At 49.9% G+C, this 18,952-nt stretch overlaps 1 protein-coding gene across 10 annotated transcripts in view; it reads left to right on the top strand.

Moving 5' to 3' along the window:
- GYS1 (glycogen synthase 1) overlaps positions 1-18,952 on the top strand; it is a 58,777-nt gene that overhangs the window by 13,686 nt on the left and 26,139 nt on the right. For 8 of the 10 annotated variants that reach the window (XM_033084078.1, XM_033084083.1, XM_033084084.1 and 5 more), the window contains 5 exons: positions 1,789-1,974; positions 4,963-5,107; positions 7,964-8,081; positions 11,974-12,094; positions 14,996-15,102. In XM_033084078.1, the coding sequence (XP_032939969.1) occupies positions 1,789-1,974; positions 4,963-5,107; positions 7,964-8,081; positions 11,974-12,094; positions 14,996-15,102 (677 nt within the window). Of the gene's footprint in view, positions 1-1,788; positions 1,975-4,962; positions 5,108-7,963; positions 8,082-9,648; positions 9,675-11,973; positions 12,095-12,207; positions 12,227-14,995; positions 15,103-18,952 lie in introns of all 10 variants that reach the window. The other 2 variants (XM_033084079.1, XM_033084080.1) reach the window with 2 other exon arrangements.

Genomic DNA, 18,952 nt, shown 5'->3' with positions numbered 1-18,952 from the left:
ATTGGTGTTGGGGCGGTTTTGGATCCTACGACGCCGTGCTCTTCGGGTTCTTCGTTGCCTGGTTCCTGGGAGAGGTGGGTCTGGGGTCTCCTTGAAATTTTTGGGGTCCCTCTGAAAATTTTGGGGTCCCTGATGGGATTTAGGATGGTCTTGGGTTGGATTTGGGGTGATTTTGGGGTGGGTTTTTGGAGGTTTGAGATGGTTTTGGGGCGGTTTTGGGTCCAACGACGCCGTGCTCTTTGGCTTCCTCATGGCCTGGTTCCTGGGAGAGGTGGGTCTGGGGTGTCCATGAAATTTTTGGGGTGTCCTTGATGGGATTTGGGGTTCCTGGGGGAGTTTGGGGTGTCCCAGAAGATGTTTGGTTTGGGTTTGGGGTCGTTTGGGGTGGTTTTGGGGCGATTTTGTGTCCAACGACGCCGTGCTGTTTGGGTTCCTCATGGCCTGGTTCCTGGGAGAGGGGGGTCTGGGGTCTCCTTGATGAGATTTGGGGTCCTCCTGAAATTTTTGGGGTCTCTGAAGGATTTTTGGGGTTCCTGATGGGATTTGGGGTGAGTTTGGGGTGGATTTTTGGAGGTTTGATGTGATTTTGGGGCGGTTTTGGGTCCAACGACGCCGTGCTCTTCGGCTTCCTGGTGGCCTGGTTCCTGGGAGAGGTGGGTCTGGGGTCTCCTTGATGGGTTTTGGGGTTCCTCTGAAAATTTTGGGGTCCCTGATGGGATTTAGGATGGTTTTGGTTTGGATTTGGGGTGGGTTTGGGGTGGATTTTTGGAGGTTTGAGGTGGTTTGGGGGCGGTTTTGTGTCCAATGACGCCGTGCTCTTTGGGTTCCTCGTGGCCTGGTTCCTGGGAGAGGTGGGTCTGGGGTCCCTGAGGGGATTTCGGGTGTCCTTGATGGGATTTGGGGTGGGTTTGGGGTGGGATTTGGGGTCTCTGATGCGATTTGGGGTGTCCCAATGGAGTTTTGGGTAGTTTAGAGATGGTTTTGGGGCGGTTTTGGGTCCAACGACGCCGTGCTCTTCGGCTTCCTGGTGGCCTGGTTCCTGGGAGAGGTGGGTCTGGGGTGTCCATGAAAGTTTTGGGGTCCCCAGGTAAATTTGAGGTATCCCAAAGGAGTTTTGGGGGATCCTTCCAGTGACTCTTGGTCACACCTGTATCACACACCTGTGTCAAACCTTTGTCACACCTGTCACTCACCTGTGTGTCACACCTGTGCTGTCCTTGTGTCCCATCTGTGTCTCACCTTTGTCCCACCTATCTCACACCTGAATCACACACCTGTCACACACCTGTCACACACCTGTCTCACACCTGTCACACACTTGTCACACACCTGTGACACACCTGTCACACCCCTGTCACACCCCTGTCACACCCCTGTCACACCCCTGTCACACCCCTGTCACACCCCTGTCACACACCTGTCACACACTTGTCACACACCTGTGACACACCTGTCACACACCTGTCACACACCTGTCAGACCTGTCACACACCTGAGTGACACACCTGTCACACACCTGTCACACACCTGTCACACCTGTCACACCCCTGTCACACCCCTGTCACACACCTGTCACACACCTGTCACACACCTGTATCTCACCTGTATCTCACCTGTCTCAGTTTGCAGCTCAGTCCGAGGAGCGCCTGTTCATCGTCGGCCATTTCCACGAGTGGCTGGGGCTGGTCACACCTGAGTGACACCCCTGTCACACCCCTGTCACACACCTGTCACACACCTGTCACACACCTGTCACACACCTGTATTTACCTGTATCTCACCTGTCAGTTTGCAGCGCAGTCCGAGGAGCGCCCGTTCATCGTCGGCCATTTCCACGAGTGGCTGGCCGGGCTGGGGCTGGTCCTGAGCCGCGCCCGGCGCTTGCCCGTGGCCACCATCTTCACCACGCACGCCACGCTGCTGGGGCGCTACCTGTGCGCGGGGAGCGTGGACTTCTACAACAACCTGCACAGCGTGAGTACACTGGGGGGTGGGGACACACCTGGGGGGTGGGATACACACCTGGGCACACCTGGGATACACCTGGGACACACCTGGGCACTCCTGGGCACACCTGGGCACTCCTGTGCGCCGGGAGCGTCGACTTCTACAACAACCTGCACAGCGTGAGTGCCTGGGCACACCTGGGGAGACACCTGGGGGGGATGAGACACACCTGGGCACACCTGGGCACACCTGGGGACACCTGGGTGGGTGGGACACACACCTGGGGGGGTGGGGATATACCTGGGACACACCTGGGCACACCTGGGTTGGGCTGGGATATACCTGGGCACACCTGGGGGGTGGGACACGCACCTGGGACACACCTGGGGGGGTGGGATGCACACCTGGGCACACCTGAGATACACCTGGGTGGAGTGGGACACACACCTGGGGGGTGGGACACACACCTGAGCACACCTGGGCACACCTGGGGACACCTGGGGAGGGTGGGACACACACCTGGATACACCTGGGCACACCTGGGACATACTTGGGACACACCTGAGTACACCTGCGGGGTGGGATACACCTGGGATACACCTGAGGGCATGGGACACACACCTGGGACACACCTGGGCACACCTGGGGTGGGCTGGGATATACCTGGGATACACCTGGGAGGGTGGGACACACACCTGGGATACAACTGGGCACACCTGGGGGGTGGGATACACAGCTGGGCACATCTGGGCACACCTGGGATACACCTGAGGGTGTGGGACACACCTGGGATACACCTGGGCACACCTGGGCACACCTGGGGAGGTGGGATACACACCTGGGCACACCTGAGCACACACCTGGGCACACCTGGGGTGGGGCGGGACACACACCTGGGATGCACCTGGGGGGGTGGGGCACACCTGGGCACACCTGGATACACCTGGGGACACACCTGGGACACACCTGAGGGGGTGGGACACACACCTGGGCACACCTGGGATACACCTGGGCACACCTGGTGGGTCAGGGACACACCTGGGGTCATGGGGACACACCTGGGGACACTCCTGGACATTTTTGGGGACATGGGGACCCACCTGGAGTAGTCAGGACATACCTGAGGACACCTGGGGACATTCCTGGGGATGTGGGGACACACCTGGAGAAGTGAGGACACACCTGGGGACATTCCTGGGCTCACCTGGGGACACTGGGGACACACCTGGGGACATTCCTGGGGATGTGGGGACACACCTGGAGCTGTCAGGGACTCACCTGGGGGTCAGGGACTCACCTGAGGACACCTGGGGACATTCCTGGGGACACACCTGGGGACACACCTGGGGACATGGGGCCACACCTGAGCACACCTGGCCATTCCTGGGGACATGGGGACACACCTGAGGACTTCAGGGACTCACCTGAAGACACCTGGGGACATTCCTGGGCATGTGGGGGTGTGTCCAGGTGAGCTCAGTTGACCCCCAGGTGTATCCAGGTGTATCCCAGTTGATCTCAGGTGTATCCAGGTGAGCTCAGGTGTATCCAGGTGAGCTCAGGTGACCCCAGGTGTATCCCAGGTGTATCCCAGGTGTATCCCAGGTGACCCCAGGTGTGTCCCTCCCCAGTTTGACGTGGAAAAGGAGGCCGGTGAGGGGCAGATCAGGGCTGGGGGGTGTTCCCAGGTGACCTCAGCTGAGCTCAGGTGTATCCCAGGTGACCCAGGTGTATCCAGGTGAGCTCAGGTGTATCCCAGGTGAGCTTAGGTGTGTCTAGGTCAGTTCAGGTGTATCCCAGGTGTATCCAGGTGACCCCAGGTGTATCGAGGTGAGCTCAGGTCTATCCCAGGTGATCTCAAGTGTGTCCAGGTGAGCTCAGGTGTAGCAGGGGGGTTCCCAGGTGTGCTCAGGTGTATCCAGGTGAGCTTAGGTGTGTCTAGGTCAGTTCAGGTGTATCCAGGTGTATCTTAGGTGACCCCAGGTGTATCCCAGGTGATCTCAGGGGTATCTCAGGTGTATCCAGGTGAGCTCAGGTGTACCCCAGGTGTGTCCCAGGTGTATCCCAGGTGAGCTCAGGTCTATCCCAGGTGTATCCAGGTGACCCCAGGTGAGTTCAGATGTGTCCCAGGTAATCTCAGGTGTATCCAGGTGACCCCAGGTGTATCCAGGTTATCTCAGGTGTATCCCAGCTGAGCTCAGGTGTATCCCAGGTGAGCTCAGGTGTGTCTAGGTCAGTTCAGGTGTGTCCCAGGTGTATCCAGGTGACCCCAGGTGTAGCAGGGGGGGTTCCCAGGTGTGCTCAGGTGATCTCAGGTGTATCCCAGGTCTATCCCAGGTGTATCCAGGTGAGCTCAGGTCTATCCCAGGTGTATCCCAGGTGACCCCAGGTGACCCCAGGTGTATCCAGGTGACCCCAGGTGTGTCCCAGGTGACCCCAGGTGTGTCCCAGGTGTGCCCAGGTGAGCTCAGGTCTATCCCAGGTCTATCCCAGGTGAATCCAGGTGTAGCAGGGGGGGTTCCCAGGTGTGCTCAGGTGATCTCAGGTGTATCCCAGGTGACCCCAGGTCTATCCCAGGTGTATCCAGGTGTGCTCAGGTGAGCTCAGGTGTATCCCAGGTGTATCCCAGGTGTATCCCAGGTGACCCCAGGTGTGTCTGTCCCCAGTTTGACATGGACAAGGAGGCCGGTGAGAGCCAGATCAGGGCTGGGGGGGTTCCCAGGTGACCTCAGGTGAGCTCAGGTGTATCCCAGGTGTATCCCAGGTGACCCCAGGTGTATCCAGGTGAGCTCAGGTGTGTCTAGGTCAGTTCAGGTGTGTCCCAGGTGTATCCAGGTGATCCCAGGTGTATCCAGGTGAGCTCAGGTGTGTCTAGGTCAGTTCAGGTGTGTCCCAGGTGTATCCAGGTGATCCCAGGTGTATCCAGGTGATCTCAGGTGTATCCCAGGTGACCCCAGGTGTGTCCCAGGTGTATCCAGGTGTATCCCAGGTGACCCCAGGTGTGTCCCCCCCCAGTTTGACGTGGACAAGGAGGCTGGAGAGCGGCAGATCTATCACCGGTACTGCCTGGAGCGCGCGGCCGCGCACTGCGCCCACGTCCTGACCACCGTGTCCCACGTCACCGCGGCCGAGGCGGAACACCTGCTCAAACGGAAACCAGGTGTGACAACTCACCTGGGCACCCAAAATCCCTTCAGGGAACCCCAAAATCCCCAAATCCCACCCCAAAATCCCACCCCAAAATCCCAGCCCACTCCTGACCACCGTGTCCCACGTCACGGCTGCTGAGGCCGAGCACCTGCTCAAACGGAAACCAGGTGTGACCAACTCACCTGGGCACCCCAAAATATCCAAAATCCCCTCAGGGAACCCCAAAATCCCCAAATCCCACCCAAAATCCCACCCCAAAATCCCACCCCTGTCACTGCTGAGATCGAGCACCTGCTGAAACAGAAACCAGGTGTGACCCCAGCTCACCTGAGCACCCCAAAATATCCAAAATCTCCAAATCACAACCCAAATCCCATCCAAATCCCCAAATCCCACCCAAATCTCCTCAGGGAACCCCAAAATCCCACCCCATAGTCCCCAAAATCCCAAAATCCCACCCAAAATCCCACCCCTGTCACTGCTGAGATCAAGCACCTGCTGAAATGGAAACCAGGTGTGAGCCCAAACTCACCTGAGCACCCCAAAATCACAAAATCACAACCCAAATCCCACCTGAAATCCCACCCAAAATCACAAAATCCCCCCAAAATCCCCTCAGGGAACCCCAAAATCCCACCCCATAGTCCCCAAAATCCAAAAATCCCACCTGAAAATCCCACTAAAATCCCCAAATCCCACCCAAAATCCCAGCCCTGTCACTGCTGAGATCGAGCGCCTGCTGAAATGGAAACCAGGTGTGACCCCAAACTCACCTGGGTACTCAAAATCCCTTCAGGGAACCCCAAAATCCCCAAATCCCACCCCCAAAATCCCACCCTGTCACTGCTGAGATCGAGCACCTGCTGAAATGGAAACCAGGTGTGACCCCAGCTCACCTGAGCACCTCAAAATATCCAAAATCCCCAAAATCCCACCTGAAAATCCCACCCAAAATCCCCAAATCCCACCTGAAAATCCCACCCAAAATCCCCAAATCCCACCCCAAATCCCACCCCAAAATCCCAGCCCACGTCCTGACCACCGTGTCCCACGTCACCGCGGCCGAGGCCGAGCACCTGCTCAAACGGAAACCAGGTGTGACCAACTCACCTGGGCACCCAAAAATATCCAAAATCACAAAATCACAACCCAAAAATCCCCAAATCCCATCCCAACATCCCCTCAGGGAACCCCAAAATCCCCCAAATCCCACCCAAAATCCCACTCCTGTCACTGCTGAGGCCAAGCACCTGCTCAAACGGAAACCAGGTGTGACCCCAAACACACCTGGGCACCCCAAAATATCCAAAATCACAAAATCACAACCCAAAAATCCCCAAATCCGACCCAAAATTCCCAAATCCCACCTAAAATCCCATCCCAAAATCCCACCCTGTCACTGCTGAGATTGAAACCAGGTGTGACCCCAAACACACCTGGGTGCCTCAAAATACTCAAAAACCCCAAATCCCACCTGAAAATCCCACTAAAATCCCCAAATCCCACCCAAAATCCCCTCAGGAAACCCCAAAATCCCCGAATTCCCCCCAAAATCCCTTCAGGGAACCCCAAAATCCAAAAATTCCACCCCAAAATCCCACCCAAAATCCCACCCCAAAAATCCCCCAAATCCCCAAAGTGCCCAAATCCCAAAAATCCCAATGAACCCCTCGTGACCCCTCCCCAAAATTCTTCAACCCCAAAATTCCTCACGGGGTTCCAGGACAGGATTTGGGATTTTGAAGAATCTGGGATTTGGGGAATCAGGGATTTTTTGGGGTGATCCAGGGATTTTTGGGGTCCCCCAGACCTTTCCCCCAGACCTGGTGACCCCAAAATCCCAAAGAACCCCTCAAGACCCCTCCCCAAAATCCTTCAACCCCAAAATTCCTCACAGGTTCCAAGGCAGAATTTGGGGTTTTGAAGAATCCGGGATTTGGGGAATCAGAGAATTCTGGAATCAAAAAAAATTTTGGGGTAATCTTGGGATTTTTTTGGGGGGGTTCTCCGGGATTTTTGGGGTCCCCCAGACCTGGAGACCCCAAAATCCCAAAGAACCCCTCGAGACCCCTCCCCAAAATCCTTCAGCCCCAAAATTCCTCGAAGGTTCCAGGGCAGGATTTGGGATTTTGAAGAATCCGGGATTTGGGGTAATCAGGGATTTTTTGGGGTGATCCAGGGATTTTTTGGGGGGGTTCCCCAGGATTTTGGGGTTCCCAGCACCTGGCGACCCCAAAATCCCAAAGAACCCCTCAAGACCCCTCCCCAAAATCCTTCAACCCCAAAATCCCTCAAAGGTTCCAGAACAGAATTTGGGATTTTGAAGAATCCGGGATTTGGGGAATCAGAGAATTCTGGAATCAAAAAATTTTTTGGGGTGATCCTGAGATTTTTTGGGGGGGTTCCCCATGGATTTTGGGGTTCCCAACACCTGGTGACCCCAAAATCCCAAAGAACCCCTTGAGACCCCTCCCCAAAATCCTTCAACCCCAAAATTCCTCAAAGGTTCCAGGACAGAATTTGGGATTTTGATTTTTGGGGGAATCCAGGGTTTTTTTTAGGGGTATCGGGGATTTTTTGGGGGTGATCTTGGGATTTTTTTGGGGGGGTTCTCCGGGATTTTGGGGTTCCCCAGACCTGGTGACCTCAAAATCCCAAAGAACCCCTCAAGACCCCTCCCCAAAATCCTTCAACCCCAAAATTCCTTGAAAGTTCCAGGACAGGATTTGGGAATTTTGAAGAATCCGGGATTTGGGGAATCAGGGAATTTTGGGATCAGGGATTTTTTGGGGTGATCCAGGAATTTTTTGGGGGTGCTCCCCAGGATTTTTGGGGTCCCCCTGACCCCCCTGTCCCCCCTCCCCAGACCTGGTGACCCCCAACGGGCTGAACGTCCGCAAGTTCTCGGCCATGCACGAGTTCCAGAACCTGCACGCCCAGAGCAAGGCCAGGGTGCAGGAGTTCGTCAGGGGGCACTTCTACGGGTAAGGCACCCCAAAAAACCCAAAAAAACCCCAAAAAAACCCCAAAATCCTGAGGGTGGGGGCCAGGAGTTCATCAGGGGGCACTTCTACAGGTAAGGGACCCCAAAAAACCCAAAAAATCCTAAAAGGGAACCCAAAAATGCAAAAGGGACCCCAAAAACACAGAGAACCCAAAGGGAACCCAGAAACACAAAGGGACCCCAAAATCCTGGGTGGGAAACCAAAAATCCCAAAACAGAACCCAAAGGGACACCAAAAACCCCAAAGGGACCCCAAAAATCCTAAAGGGACCCCAAAATCCTAAAAGGAAACCCAGAAACCCAAAAGGGACCCCAAAAATCCAAAGGGAACCCAGAGGGAACCCAGAAACCACAAAGGGACCCCAAAATCCTGGGTGGGAAACCCAAAAATCCCAAAACAGAACCCAAAGGGACCCCAGAAATCCAAAGGGACCCAAAAAATCCCAAAGGGACCCCAAAATCCTGAGGGTGGGGGCCAGGAGTTCGTCAGGGGGCACTTCTATGGGCAGGTGACCCAAAAATCCTAAAGGGGACCCAAAAACCACAAAGGGAGCCCAAAAATCCTAAAGGGACCCCAAAGGGAACCCAGAAACACAAAGGGACCCCAAAATCCTGGGTGGGAAACCAAAAATCCCAAAACAGAACCCAAGGGGACCCCAGAAATCCAAAGGGGACCCCAAAAACCCCAAAAGGGACCCCACAAAGTCCAAAGGGACCCCAAAAATCCTAAAGGGACCCCAGAAACCCCAAAAGGACCCCAAAACCTGGGTGCTCTGGGTGTTTCTTGGGGTATTTTTGGGGTGTTTTGTGGTGTTCTGGTTGGTTTTGGGGTGTGTTTGGGGTGTGTTTTGGGGTATTTTTGGTGTATTTTGGGTTATTTTGTGTATTTTGGGGTGTATTTTGTATATTTTGGGTTGTTTTTGGTGTATTTTTGGTGTATTTTGGGTTGCTTTGGGGTTATTTTTTGTGTATTTTGGGTGTATTTTGTATATTTTGGGTTATTTTTGGTGTATTTGGTGTATTTTGGGTTATTTTGGTGTATTTTTGGTGTATTTTGGGTATTTTTGGTGTATTTTTGGGTTATTTTGGGTGTATTTTGGGTATTTGTAGGGGTTATTTTGGTGTATTTTGGGTGTATTTTGGGTATTTTGGGTATTTTTAGGGGGTATTTTTTGTGTATTTTGGGGTTTTTTGGTGTATTTTGGGTTATTTTTGGTGTATTTTGTATATTTTGGGTATTTTTCGTGTATTTTGGGGTGTGTTTTGGCTATTTTTAGGGGGTGTTTTGGGTGTATTTTGGGTATTTTTGGTTATTTTGGGTTGTTTGTTGTGTATTTTGGGTGTATTTTGGGTTATTTTTGGTGTATTTGGTGTATTTTGGGTGTATTTCAGACACCTGGACTTTGACCTGGACAAGACTCTTTCGGGGGTTATTTTGGTGTGTTTTTGGTGTATTTTGTGTATTTTGGGTTATTTTTGGTGTATTTTTAGGGGGTATTTTTGGTGTATTTGGGGTTATTTTGGTGTATTTTTGGGGTGTATTTCAGACACCTGGACTTTGACCTGGACAAGACTCTTTTTGGGGTTATTTTGGGGTGTATTTTGGGTTATTTTTGGTGTATTTTGGGGTGTATTTTTTGGTATTTTAGGGGGTATTTTTTGTGTATTTTGGGTGGTTTTGGGGGTTATTTTTTGTGTATTTTTGGGTGTATTTTGTGTATTTTTAGGGGGTATTTTTGGTGTATTTTGGGTTATTTTTGGTGTATTTTGAGTTATTTTGGGTTATTTTTGGTGTATTTTTGGTGTATTTTGTGTATTTTTGGTGTATTTCAGACACCTGGACTTTGACCTGGACAAGGCACTTTTTGGGGGTTATTGTGGTGTATTTTGGGTGTATTTTAGGTTATTTTGGTGTATTTCTGGTGTATTTTGGGTCATTTTTGGTGTATTTTTGGGTTATTTTTGGTGTATTTTGGAGATTATTTTGGTGTATTTTGTGTATTTTTAGGGGGTATTTTTGGTGTATTTTAGGTTATTTTTTGTGTATTTTTGGTGTATTTTGGGTTAATTTTGTGTATTTTTGGTGTATTTTGAGTTATTTTTGGGTGTATTTTGGGGTGTGTTTTGGCTATTTTTAGGGGATATTTTTGGTGTATTTTGGTGTGTATTTTTGATGTATTTTTGGTGTATTTTGGGTTATTTTTGGTGTATTTTTGGTGTATTTTGTCTATTTTGGGGGTTTATTTTTGGTGTATTTTGTGTATTTTTGGTGTATTTTGGGGTGTATTTTGTGTATTTTGGGTTATTTTGGGTTTGTTTTGTGTATTTTGGGTTATATTTGCTGTATTTTGGGTTGTTTTTTGTGTATTTTGTGTTATTTTGGTGTATTTTTGGTGTATTTTGGGTTATTTGTGGTGTATTTTGGGGTGTATTTTAGGCACCTGGACTTTGACGTGGACAAGACACTTTTTGGGGGTTATTTTGGTGTATTTTGGGTGTATTTTGGGTTATTTTTGCTGTATTTTGGGGTGTATTTTGTGTATATTTGGTGTATTTTTTGGTATTTTAGGGGGTATTTTTTGTGTATTTTGGGTGGTTTTGGGGGTTATTTTTGGTGTATTTTTGGGTGTATTTTGTGTATTTTTAGGGGGTATTTTTGGTGTATTTTGGGGTTATTTTTGGTGTATTTTGAGTTATTTTGGGTTATTTTTGGTGTATTTTTAGGGGGTATTTTGGTGTATTTTGGGTTATTTTTGGTGTATTTTGGGTGTATTTCAGACACCTGGATTTTGACCTGGGCAAGATGCTTTTTGGGGTTACTTTTGATGTATTTTGGGTATTTTTTGTGGTTATTTTGGGGTGTATTTTGGGTTATTTTGGGTTATTTTTGGCTATTTTGGGGCTGTTTCTCTCAGACACCTGGACTTTGACCTGGACAAGACGCTTTTGGGGGTTATTGTGGTGTATTTTGGGTTATTTTTTGTGTATTTTGCGTATTTTGGGTTGTTTTTGGTGTATTTTGGGGTGTATTTTGGCTATTTTTAAGGGGTGTTTTGGGTGTATTTTTGGTATATTTTAGGTTATTTTGGGGTGTATTTCAGGCACCTTGATTTCGACCTGGACAAGATGCTTTTTGGGGGTTATTTTGGTGTATTTTGGGTATTTTGGGGATTATTTTTGGTGTATTTTGGGTTATTTTTGGTGTATTTTGGGTTATTTTTGGTGTATTTTGGGTTATTTTGGGTGTATTTGGTGTATTTTGGGGTTATTTTTGGGTTATTTTGGGTGTATTTTGGTTATTTTTGGTGTATTTTGGGTATTTTTAGGGGGTATTTTTTATGTATTTTGGGGTTTTTTGGTGTATTTTGGGTTATTTTTGGTGTATTTTTGGTGTATTTTTGGTGTATTTTGGGTTGGTTTTGGGTTATTTTGGGTGTATTTTGTGTTATTTTTGGTGTATTTTGGGCACCTGGACTTTGACCTGGACAAGACTCTTTTTGGGGTTATTGTGGGTTATTTTGGGGTGTATTTTGGCTATTTTTAGGGGTTATTTTTTGTGTATTTTGGTGTATTTCAGACACCTGGATTTTGACCTGGACAAGACTCTTTTTGGGGGTTATTTTGGGTTATTTTTGGTGTATTTTGTGTATTTGGGTTATTTTTTCTCTCTCACAGACACCTGGACTTTGACCTGGACAAGACTCTTTTGGGGTTATTGTGGTGTGTTTTGGGTTATATTTTGTTTATTTTTGGTGTATTTCAGGCACCTGGACTTTGACCTGGACAAGACTCTTTTGGGGTTATTGTGGTGTATTTTGGGTGTAGTTTAGGTTATTTTGGGTTATATTTTGTTTATTTTGGGTGAATTTCAGACACCTGGACTTCGACCTGGACAAGACTCTTTTCTTCTTCATCGCCGGGCGCTACGAGTTCTCCAACAAGGGAGCGGACATTTTCCTGGAGGCGCTGGCCAGGCTGAATTATCTACTCAGGGTGACACTGGGGGGACATTGGGGACATTGGGGGGACATTGGGGACACTGGGGACACTGAGGGACACTGGGGACATTGGGGGGACAATGGGATCTTCCTGGAGGCACTGACCAGGCTGAACTACCTGCTCAGGGTGACACTGGGGGGACACTGGGGACAGTGGGGACATTGAGGGGACAATGGGGACAGTGAGGGGACATTGGGGACATGGGGGACATTGGGGGCATTGAGGACACTGGGATCTTCCTGGAGGCGCTGGCCAGGCTGAATTATCTACTCAGGGTGACACTGGGGGGACATTGGGGACACTGGGGACACTGGGGACACTGAGGGGACACTGGGGTCTTCCTGGAGGCGCTGGCCAGGCTGAACTATCTACTGAGGGTGACACTGGGGGGACACTGGGGACATTGGGGACACTGGGGACAGTGGGATCTTCCTGAAGGCGCTGGCCAGGCTCAACTACAGTAATTTCCCAACCATAAGGCGCACCGGACTATAAGGCGCTTTTTTTGTAGCGAGGCCCCACGTCCCCGCCTCCACCCGGCAGCCGTGGCCCTGCCGGTTCCCCCCGCGGCTCGCGGCTCACGCTTCCGGCTTGGCAAATTCCGCCGCTTTTCCTCACCTGCGCCGCTTTTCGCCGCTTTCCCGCAGCCGCCCGGGCCGCGCCGCCGCCGCTCCGATGGCGCCGCCGGGCGGGCTCTGCTCGGGGCTGTCGTGGGCTTGGACTTCTTGTTCGCCCCGTGCCCTTGGTGGCATCGCCCGGTTTCTCGTTCTGCCGGGGCTGGTGCCGGCTCCCTCCCTCCCCTCGCATCTCAGCATTCCCGCCGGCTGCTGCCACCCGCTCCCACCTCCCCTCGACACTCCCGCCGGCTGCTGCTGCCCGCTCCCGCCTCCCCTCACTGCTCGGTGTTCCTGCTGGCTGCTGCCGCCCACTCCCTCCCTCCCCTCTCTGCTCCCGCCTCCCCTCTCTGCTCCCACCTCCCCTCTCTGCTCCCACCTCCCCTCCCTGCTCCCACCTCCCCTCTCTGCTCCCACCTCCCCTCTCTGCTCCCACCTCCCCTCAGTGCTCCCGCCTCCCCTCAGTGCTCCCGCCTCCCCTCTCTGCTCCCACCTCCCCTCTCTGCTCCCACCTCCCCTCAGTGCTCCCACCTCCCCTCAGTGCTCCCGCCTCCCCTCAGTGCTCCCGCCTCCCCTCTCTGCTCCCACCTCCCCTCTCTGCTCCCACCTCCCCTCTCTGCTCCCACCTCCCCTCTCTGCTCCCACCTCCCCTCAGTGCTCCCACCTCCCCTCTCTGCTCCCACCTCCCCTCTCTGCTCCCACCTCCCCTCGACACTCCCGCCGGCTGCTGCCACCCCATCGCAGGTGACACTTCCAGGGTGGCAAATGTCCCAACTTTGTCCGTATAAGGCGCACACCGCACTATAAGGCGCGCTTCTGGGTTTGGGGAAAATTTTAGTCAAAAGGGTGCGGCTTATAGTTGGGAAATTACTGTCACTGCTCAAGGTGACACTGAGGGGACACTGGGGACACTGAGGACACTGGGGACACTGAGGACAGTGGGGACACTGAGGACACTGGGGACACTGAGGACAGTGGGGACACTGAGGACAGTGGGGACACTGGGGACAGTGGGGACACTGAGGACACTGGGGACACTGAGGACAGTGGGGACATTGGGGACAGTGGGGACACTGAGGACACTGGGGACACTGAGGACATTGGGGACAGTGGGGACACTGAGGACACTGGGGACACTGAGGACAGTGGGGACACTGGGATCTTCCTGGAGGCGCTGGCCAGGCTCAACCACCTGCTGAGGGTGACACTGAGGGGACATTGGGGACACTGAGAGGACACTGGGGACATTGGGGACATTGGGGACACTGGGGACACTGGGGACACTGAGAGGACACTGGGGACATTTGGGGCCCCCCCCAGGTGACATTTGGTGGCCCTTGGTGCCCTCCCAGGTGACACCAGGTGACATTTGCTGATATTTGGTGACCCTGGGTGACATTTGGGGGCCCCACAAGCGACTCTTGATGACATTTGGTGACATTTAGTGACATCTGGTGACTGTCGGTGACCCTTGCTGACCCTTGGGGCCCCCTAGTTGACATTTGGTGACCCCAGGTGACATTTGTGGTGACCCCAGGTGACATTTGATGACCCCAGATGACATTTTTGGTGGCACTTGGTGACTGCAGGTGTCCCTGTGACAGGTGAACGGCAGTGAGGTGACATTTTGGTGACATTTTGGTGACATTTGGTGACATTATTGGTGACATTTGGTGACATTTGTGACAGGTCAATGGCAGTGAGGTGACAGTGGTGGCATTTTGGTGACCCCAGGTGACATTTGGTGGCATTTGTGACAGGTCAATGGCAGTGAGGTGACAGTGGTGGCATTTGGTGACACTTGGTGACCTTTGTGACAGGTGAATGGCAGTGAGGTGACAGTGGTGGCATTTCTGGTGACATTTGGTGACATTTGTGACAGGTCAATGGCAGTGAGGTGACAGTGGTGGCATTTTTGGTGACACTTGGTGACATTTGGTGACATTTGTGACAGGTGAATGGCAGTGAGGTGACAGTGGTGGCATTTTTGGTGACCCCTGGTGACATTTGGTGACATTTGTGACAGGTCAATGGCAGTGAGGTGACATTTGGTGACCCCTGGTGACATTTGGTGACATTTGTGACAGGTCAATGGCAGTGAGGTGACAGTGGTGGCATTTTTGGTGACCCCTGGTGACATTTGGTGACATTTGTGGCAGGTGAATGGCAGTGAGGTGACAGTGGTGACATTTTGGTGACATTTTGTTGTCCCTGTCACAGGTGAATGGCAGTGAGGTGACAGTGGTGACATTTTGGTGACATTTTGTTGTCCCTGTCACAGGTGAATGGCAGTGAGGTGACAGTGGTGGCATTTTTCATCATGCCAGCCCGGACCAACAACTTCAACGTGGAGTCGCTCAAGGGCCAGGCCGTGAGGAAACAGCTCTGGTGGGGACACAAAAATGTCACTGAATGTCCCCAAAAATGTCCCCAAAAATGTCCCTAAATGTCCCCAAGGTGTCCCCAAAAATTTCCAAAAAATGTCCCAAAAATACCCAAGAAAACCCCAAAAATGTCCCAAAAAATGTCCCCAAAAATATAAAAAAGAAACCAAAAATGTCCTCAAAAAAAACCCCAAAAAATCCCAAAATATCTGAAAAAGTCTCCAAAAATGTCCCCAAAGATGTGACAAAATGTCCCCAAAAATGTGACAAAATGTCCCCAAAAATGTCCCCAAAATGCACCCCAAAAAACCCTAAAATGGCCTAAAAAAACCCCAAAATATCTCCTAAAATATCAAAAAAATGTCCCAAAAAACCCCCAAAAATGTCCCAAAAATACCCCAAAAAATGTCCCCAAATGTCCCCAAAAATGTCCCAAGAAATGTCACAAAAAACCCCAAAAATGACTTAAATATCTCCTAAAATATCCCAAAAATGTCCCCAAAAAACCCCCAAAAATGTCCCCAAAATGTCCCCAAAAATATCCAAAAACCCACCAAAAAAACCCCAAAAATGGCCTAAAAAAACCCCAAAATATCTCCTAAAATGTCCCAAAAATGTCCCAAAAAACCCCAAAAAATGTCCCCAAAATGTCCCCAAAAAAACCCCAAAAATGTCTCCAGAATGTCCCCAAAGTGACCCCAAAAATGTCCCCGAAAATGTCACAAAAAAACCCAAAAAAGGCCTAAAAAACCCCAAAATATCTCCTAAAAAATCCCAAAAATGTCCCAAAAAAACCCGAAATATGTCCAAAAAATACCCCAAAAATATCCCAAATATATTCTCAAAATGTCCCAAAAGTGTCCCAAAAATGTCCCAAAATGCCACCCAAAATACCCCAAAAATGGCTTAAAAAACCCCAAAATATCTCCTAAAATGTCCCCAAAATGTCCCAAAAAACCCCCAAAAATATCCAAAAACCCACCCAAAAAAAACCCCAAAAATGGCCTAAAAGAGCCCCAAAATATCTCCTAAAAAATCCCAAAAATGTCCCAAAAATGTCCAAAAATTACCCCAAAAACCCACCCAAAAAAACCCAAAAAATGTCCCCAAAAATGTCCCCAAAACCACCAAAAATACCCTAAAAAACCCCAAAATATCTCCTAAAATATCCCAAAAATGTCAAAAAAATGCCCCCAAAAACCCACCCAAAAAAACCCAAAAAATGTCCCCAAATGTCCCAAAAAGTCACAAAATGTCCCCGAAAATGTCACAAAAAATGTCACAAAAAACCCCAAAAATGACCTAAAAAACTCCTAAAATATCCCAAAAATACCCCCAAAAAAACCCCAAAAAATGTCCAAAAAATACCCCAAAAGTGTCCCAAAAATGTCCCAAAAAATTGCCAAAATCCCACCCAAAAAACCCCAAAAATGGCCTAAAAAAACCTCAAAATATCTCTTAAAATGTCCCAAAAATGTCCCAAAAAACCCCAAAAAATGTCCCCAAAATGTCCCCAAAATGTACCAAAAAAAGTCCCCAAAATGTCCCCAAAATGTTCCAAAAATGTGCCAAAATCCCACCCCAAAAAAACCCAAAAATGGCCTAAAAAACCCAAAAAATGTAAAAAAATACCCCTAAAACCCACCCAAAAAAAACCCAAAATGTTCTCAAAAATGTCCCCAAAAATACCAAAAAATGTCCCCAAAAATGTCACAAAAAATGTCGCAAAAAACCCCAAAAATGGCCTAAAAAACCCCCAAAATATCTCCTAAAAAATCCCAAAAATGTCCCAAAAAAACCCAAAAAATGTCCAAAAAATACCCCAAAAGTGTCCCAAAAATATCCCCAAAATGTCCCAAAAAATTGCCAAAATCCCACCCAAAAAACCCAAAAAATGTCCTAAAAAAACCCAAAAAATGTCAAAAAAATACCTCTAAAACCCACCCAAAAAAACCCCAAAATGTTCTCAAAAATGTCCCCAAAAATACCAAAAAATGTCCCCAAAAATGTCCCAAGAAATGTCACAAAAAACCCCAAAAATGGCCTAAAAAACCCCCAAAATATCTCCTAAGAAATCCCAAAAATGTCCCAAAAAAACCCAAAAAATGTCCAAAAAATACCCCAAAAGTGTCCCAAAAATATCCCCAAAATGTCCCAAAAAATTGCCAAAATCCCACCCAAAAAAACCCAAAAATGGCCTAAAAAAACCCAAAAATATCTCCTAAAATATCCCAAAAATGTCCCCAAAAATGTCCAAAAACCCACCCAAAAAACCCTAAAATGACCTAAAAAAACCCAAAATGTCAAAAAAACGTCCCAAAAATATCACAAAATGTCCCAAAAAATGTCCTCAAAAAGTCTCCAAAAATGTCACAAAAAATGTCCCAAAATCCTGCTCCAAAAAACCCCAAAAATACCCCAAAAAACCCCCAAAAATGTCCCCAAAAATGTCCCCAAAATACCCCAAAAATACCCAAAAAACCCCAAAAATCCCCCCAAAAATCCACCCAGGAACCCCCAAACCCCATAAATTCCCCCAGGGACTCCCAAAAATCTTTTCAGGACCCCAAAAATCCTCCCCAAAAAACCCCAAAAACCTCAAAAATCCCCCCAAAAGACCACCCAGGACCCCCAAAATCCCTCAAGGACCCCAAAAAATCCCCCTGGGACCCCCAAAATCTTTCAGGACTCCTCAAACCCTCCCAAAAAAAACCCAAAAATCCCCCCAGGGACCCCCAAACCTTCCCCAAAAAACCCCAAAATCCTCCCCAAAAACCCCAAAAATCCCCCAAAAAAACCACCCAGGAACCCTCAAACCCCATAAATTCCTCCAGGGACCCCCAAAATCCCCCCAGGGACCCCCAAAATCTTTCAGAACCCCCAAAAAATCCCCCAAAACCCCAAAAATCCCCCAAAAATTCAGCCAGGAACCCCCAAAACCCCCTCAGGGAACCCCAAAAATCACTCAACGACCCCCCAAAATCCCCCCAGGACCCCCCAAAATCTTTCAGGGACCTCCAGACCCTCCCAAAAAAACCCCAAAAATCCCCCCAGGAACCCCAAAAATCCCCCAAAATCCCCAAAAAATCCCTCAGGGACCCTCAAAATCTTTCAGGGTCCCCAAACCCTCCCAAAAAACCCCAAAAATCCACCCAGGAACCCCAAAAATCCCTCAAGGGCCCCAAAAAATCCTTCTAGGACCCCCAAAATCCCCCTGGGGACCCCCCAAAAATCCTCTGGGGGTCCCAAAAATCCTTTAGGGACCCCAAAAAACCCAAAAATCCCCCAAAAATCCACCCAGGACCCCCCAAAATCCCCCAAAAATCCCCCCAGGGATCCCCCAAAATCTTTCAGGACCCCAAAAAATCCCCAAAAATCCCAAAAAATCCCCAAAAAAACCACCCAGGAACCCCAAAAATCCCTCTGGGACCCCCAAAAATCCCTCAGGGACCCCCAAAAATCTCTCAAGGATCCCCCAAACCCTCCTGGGACCCCCAAAAATTCTCCCTGGGACCCCCTAAAATTCCCCAGGATCCCCCAAAATCTTTCAGGACCCCAAAATCCTCCCCAAAAACCCCAAAAAATCCCCAAAAAATCCACCCAGGACCCCCTAAAATCACTCAAGGACCCCAAAAAATCCCTCAAGGACCCCCAAAATCCCTCTGGGACCCCCAAAAATCTCTCAAGGATCCCCAAACCCTCCTGGGACCCCCAAAAGATCTCCCTGGGACCCCCTAAAATGCCCCTGGGACCCCCAAACCCTCCCCAAAATCCCCAAAAAATCCCCAAAAACCCAAAAAAATCCCCCAAAAAAACACCCAGGACCCCCCAAAATCCCCTTGGGACCCCCTAAA

Source organism: Catharus ustulatus, chromosome 35 (genome assembly GCF_009819885.2).
Source record: "Catharus ustulatus isolate bCatUst1 chromosome 35, bCatUst1.pri.v2, whole genome shotgun sequence".
Taxonomy (NCBI): Eukaryota; Metazoa; Chordata; class Aves; order Passeriformes; family Turdidae; genus Catharus; species Catharus ustulatus.
This window is presented reverse-complemented; position numbering and strand designations above follow the sequence as displayed.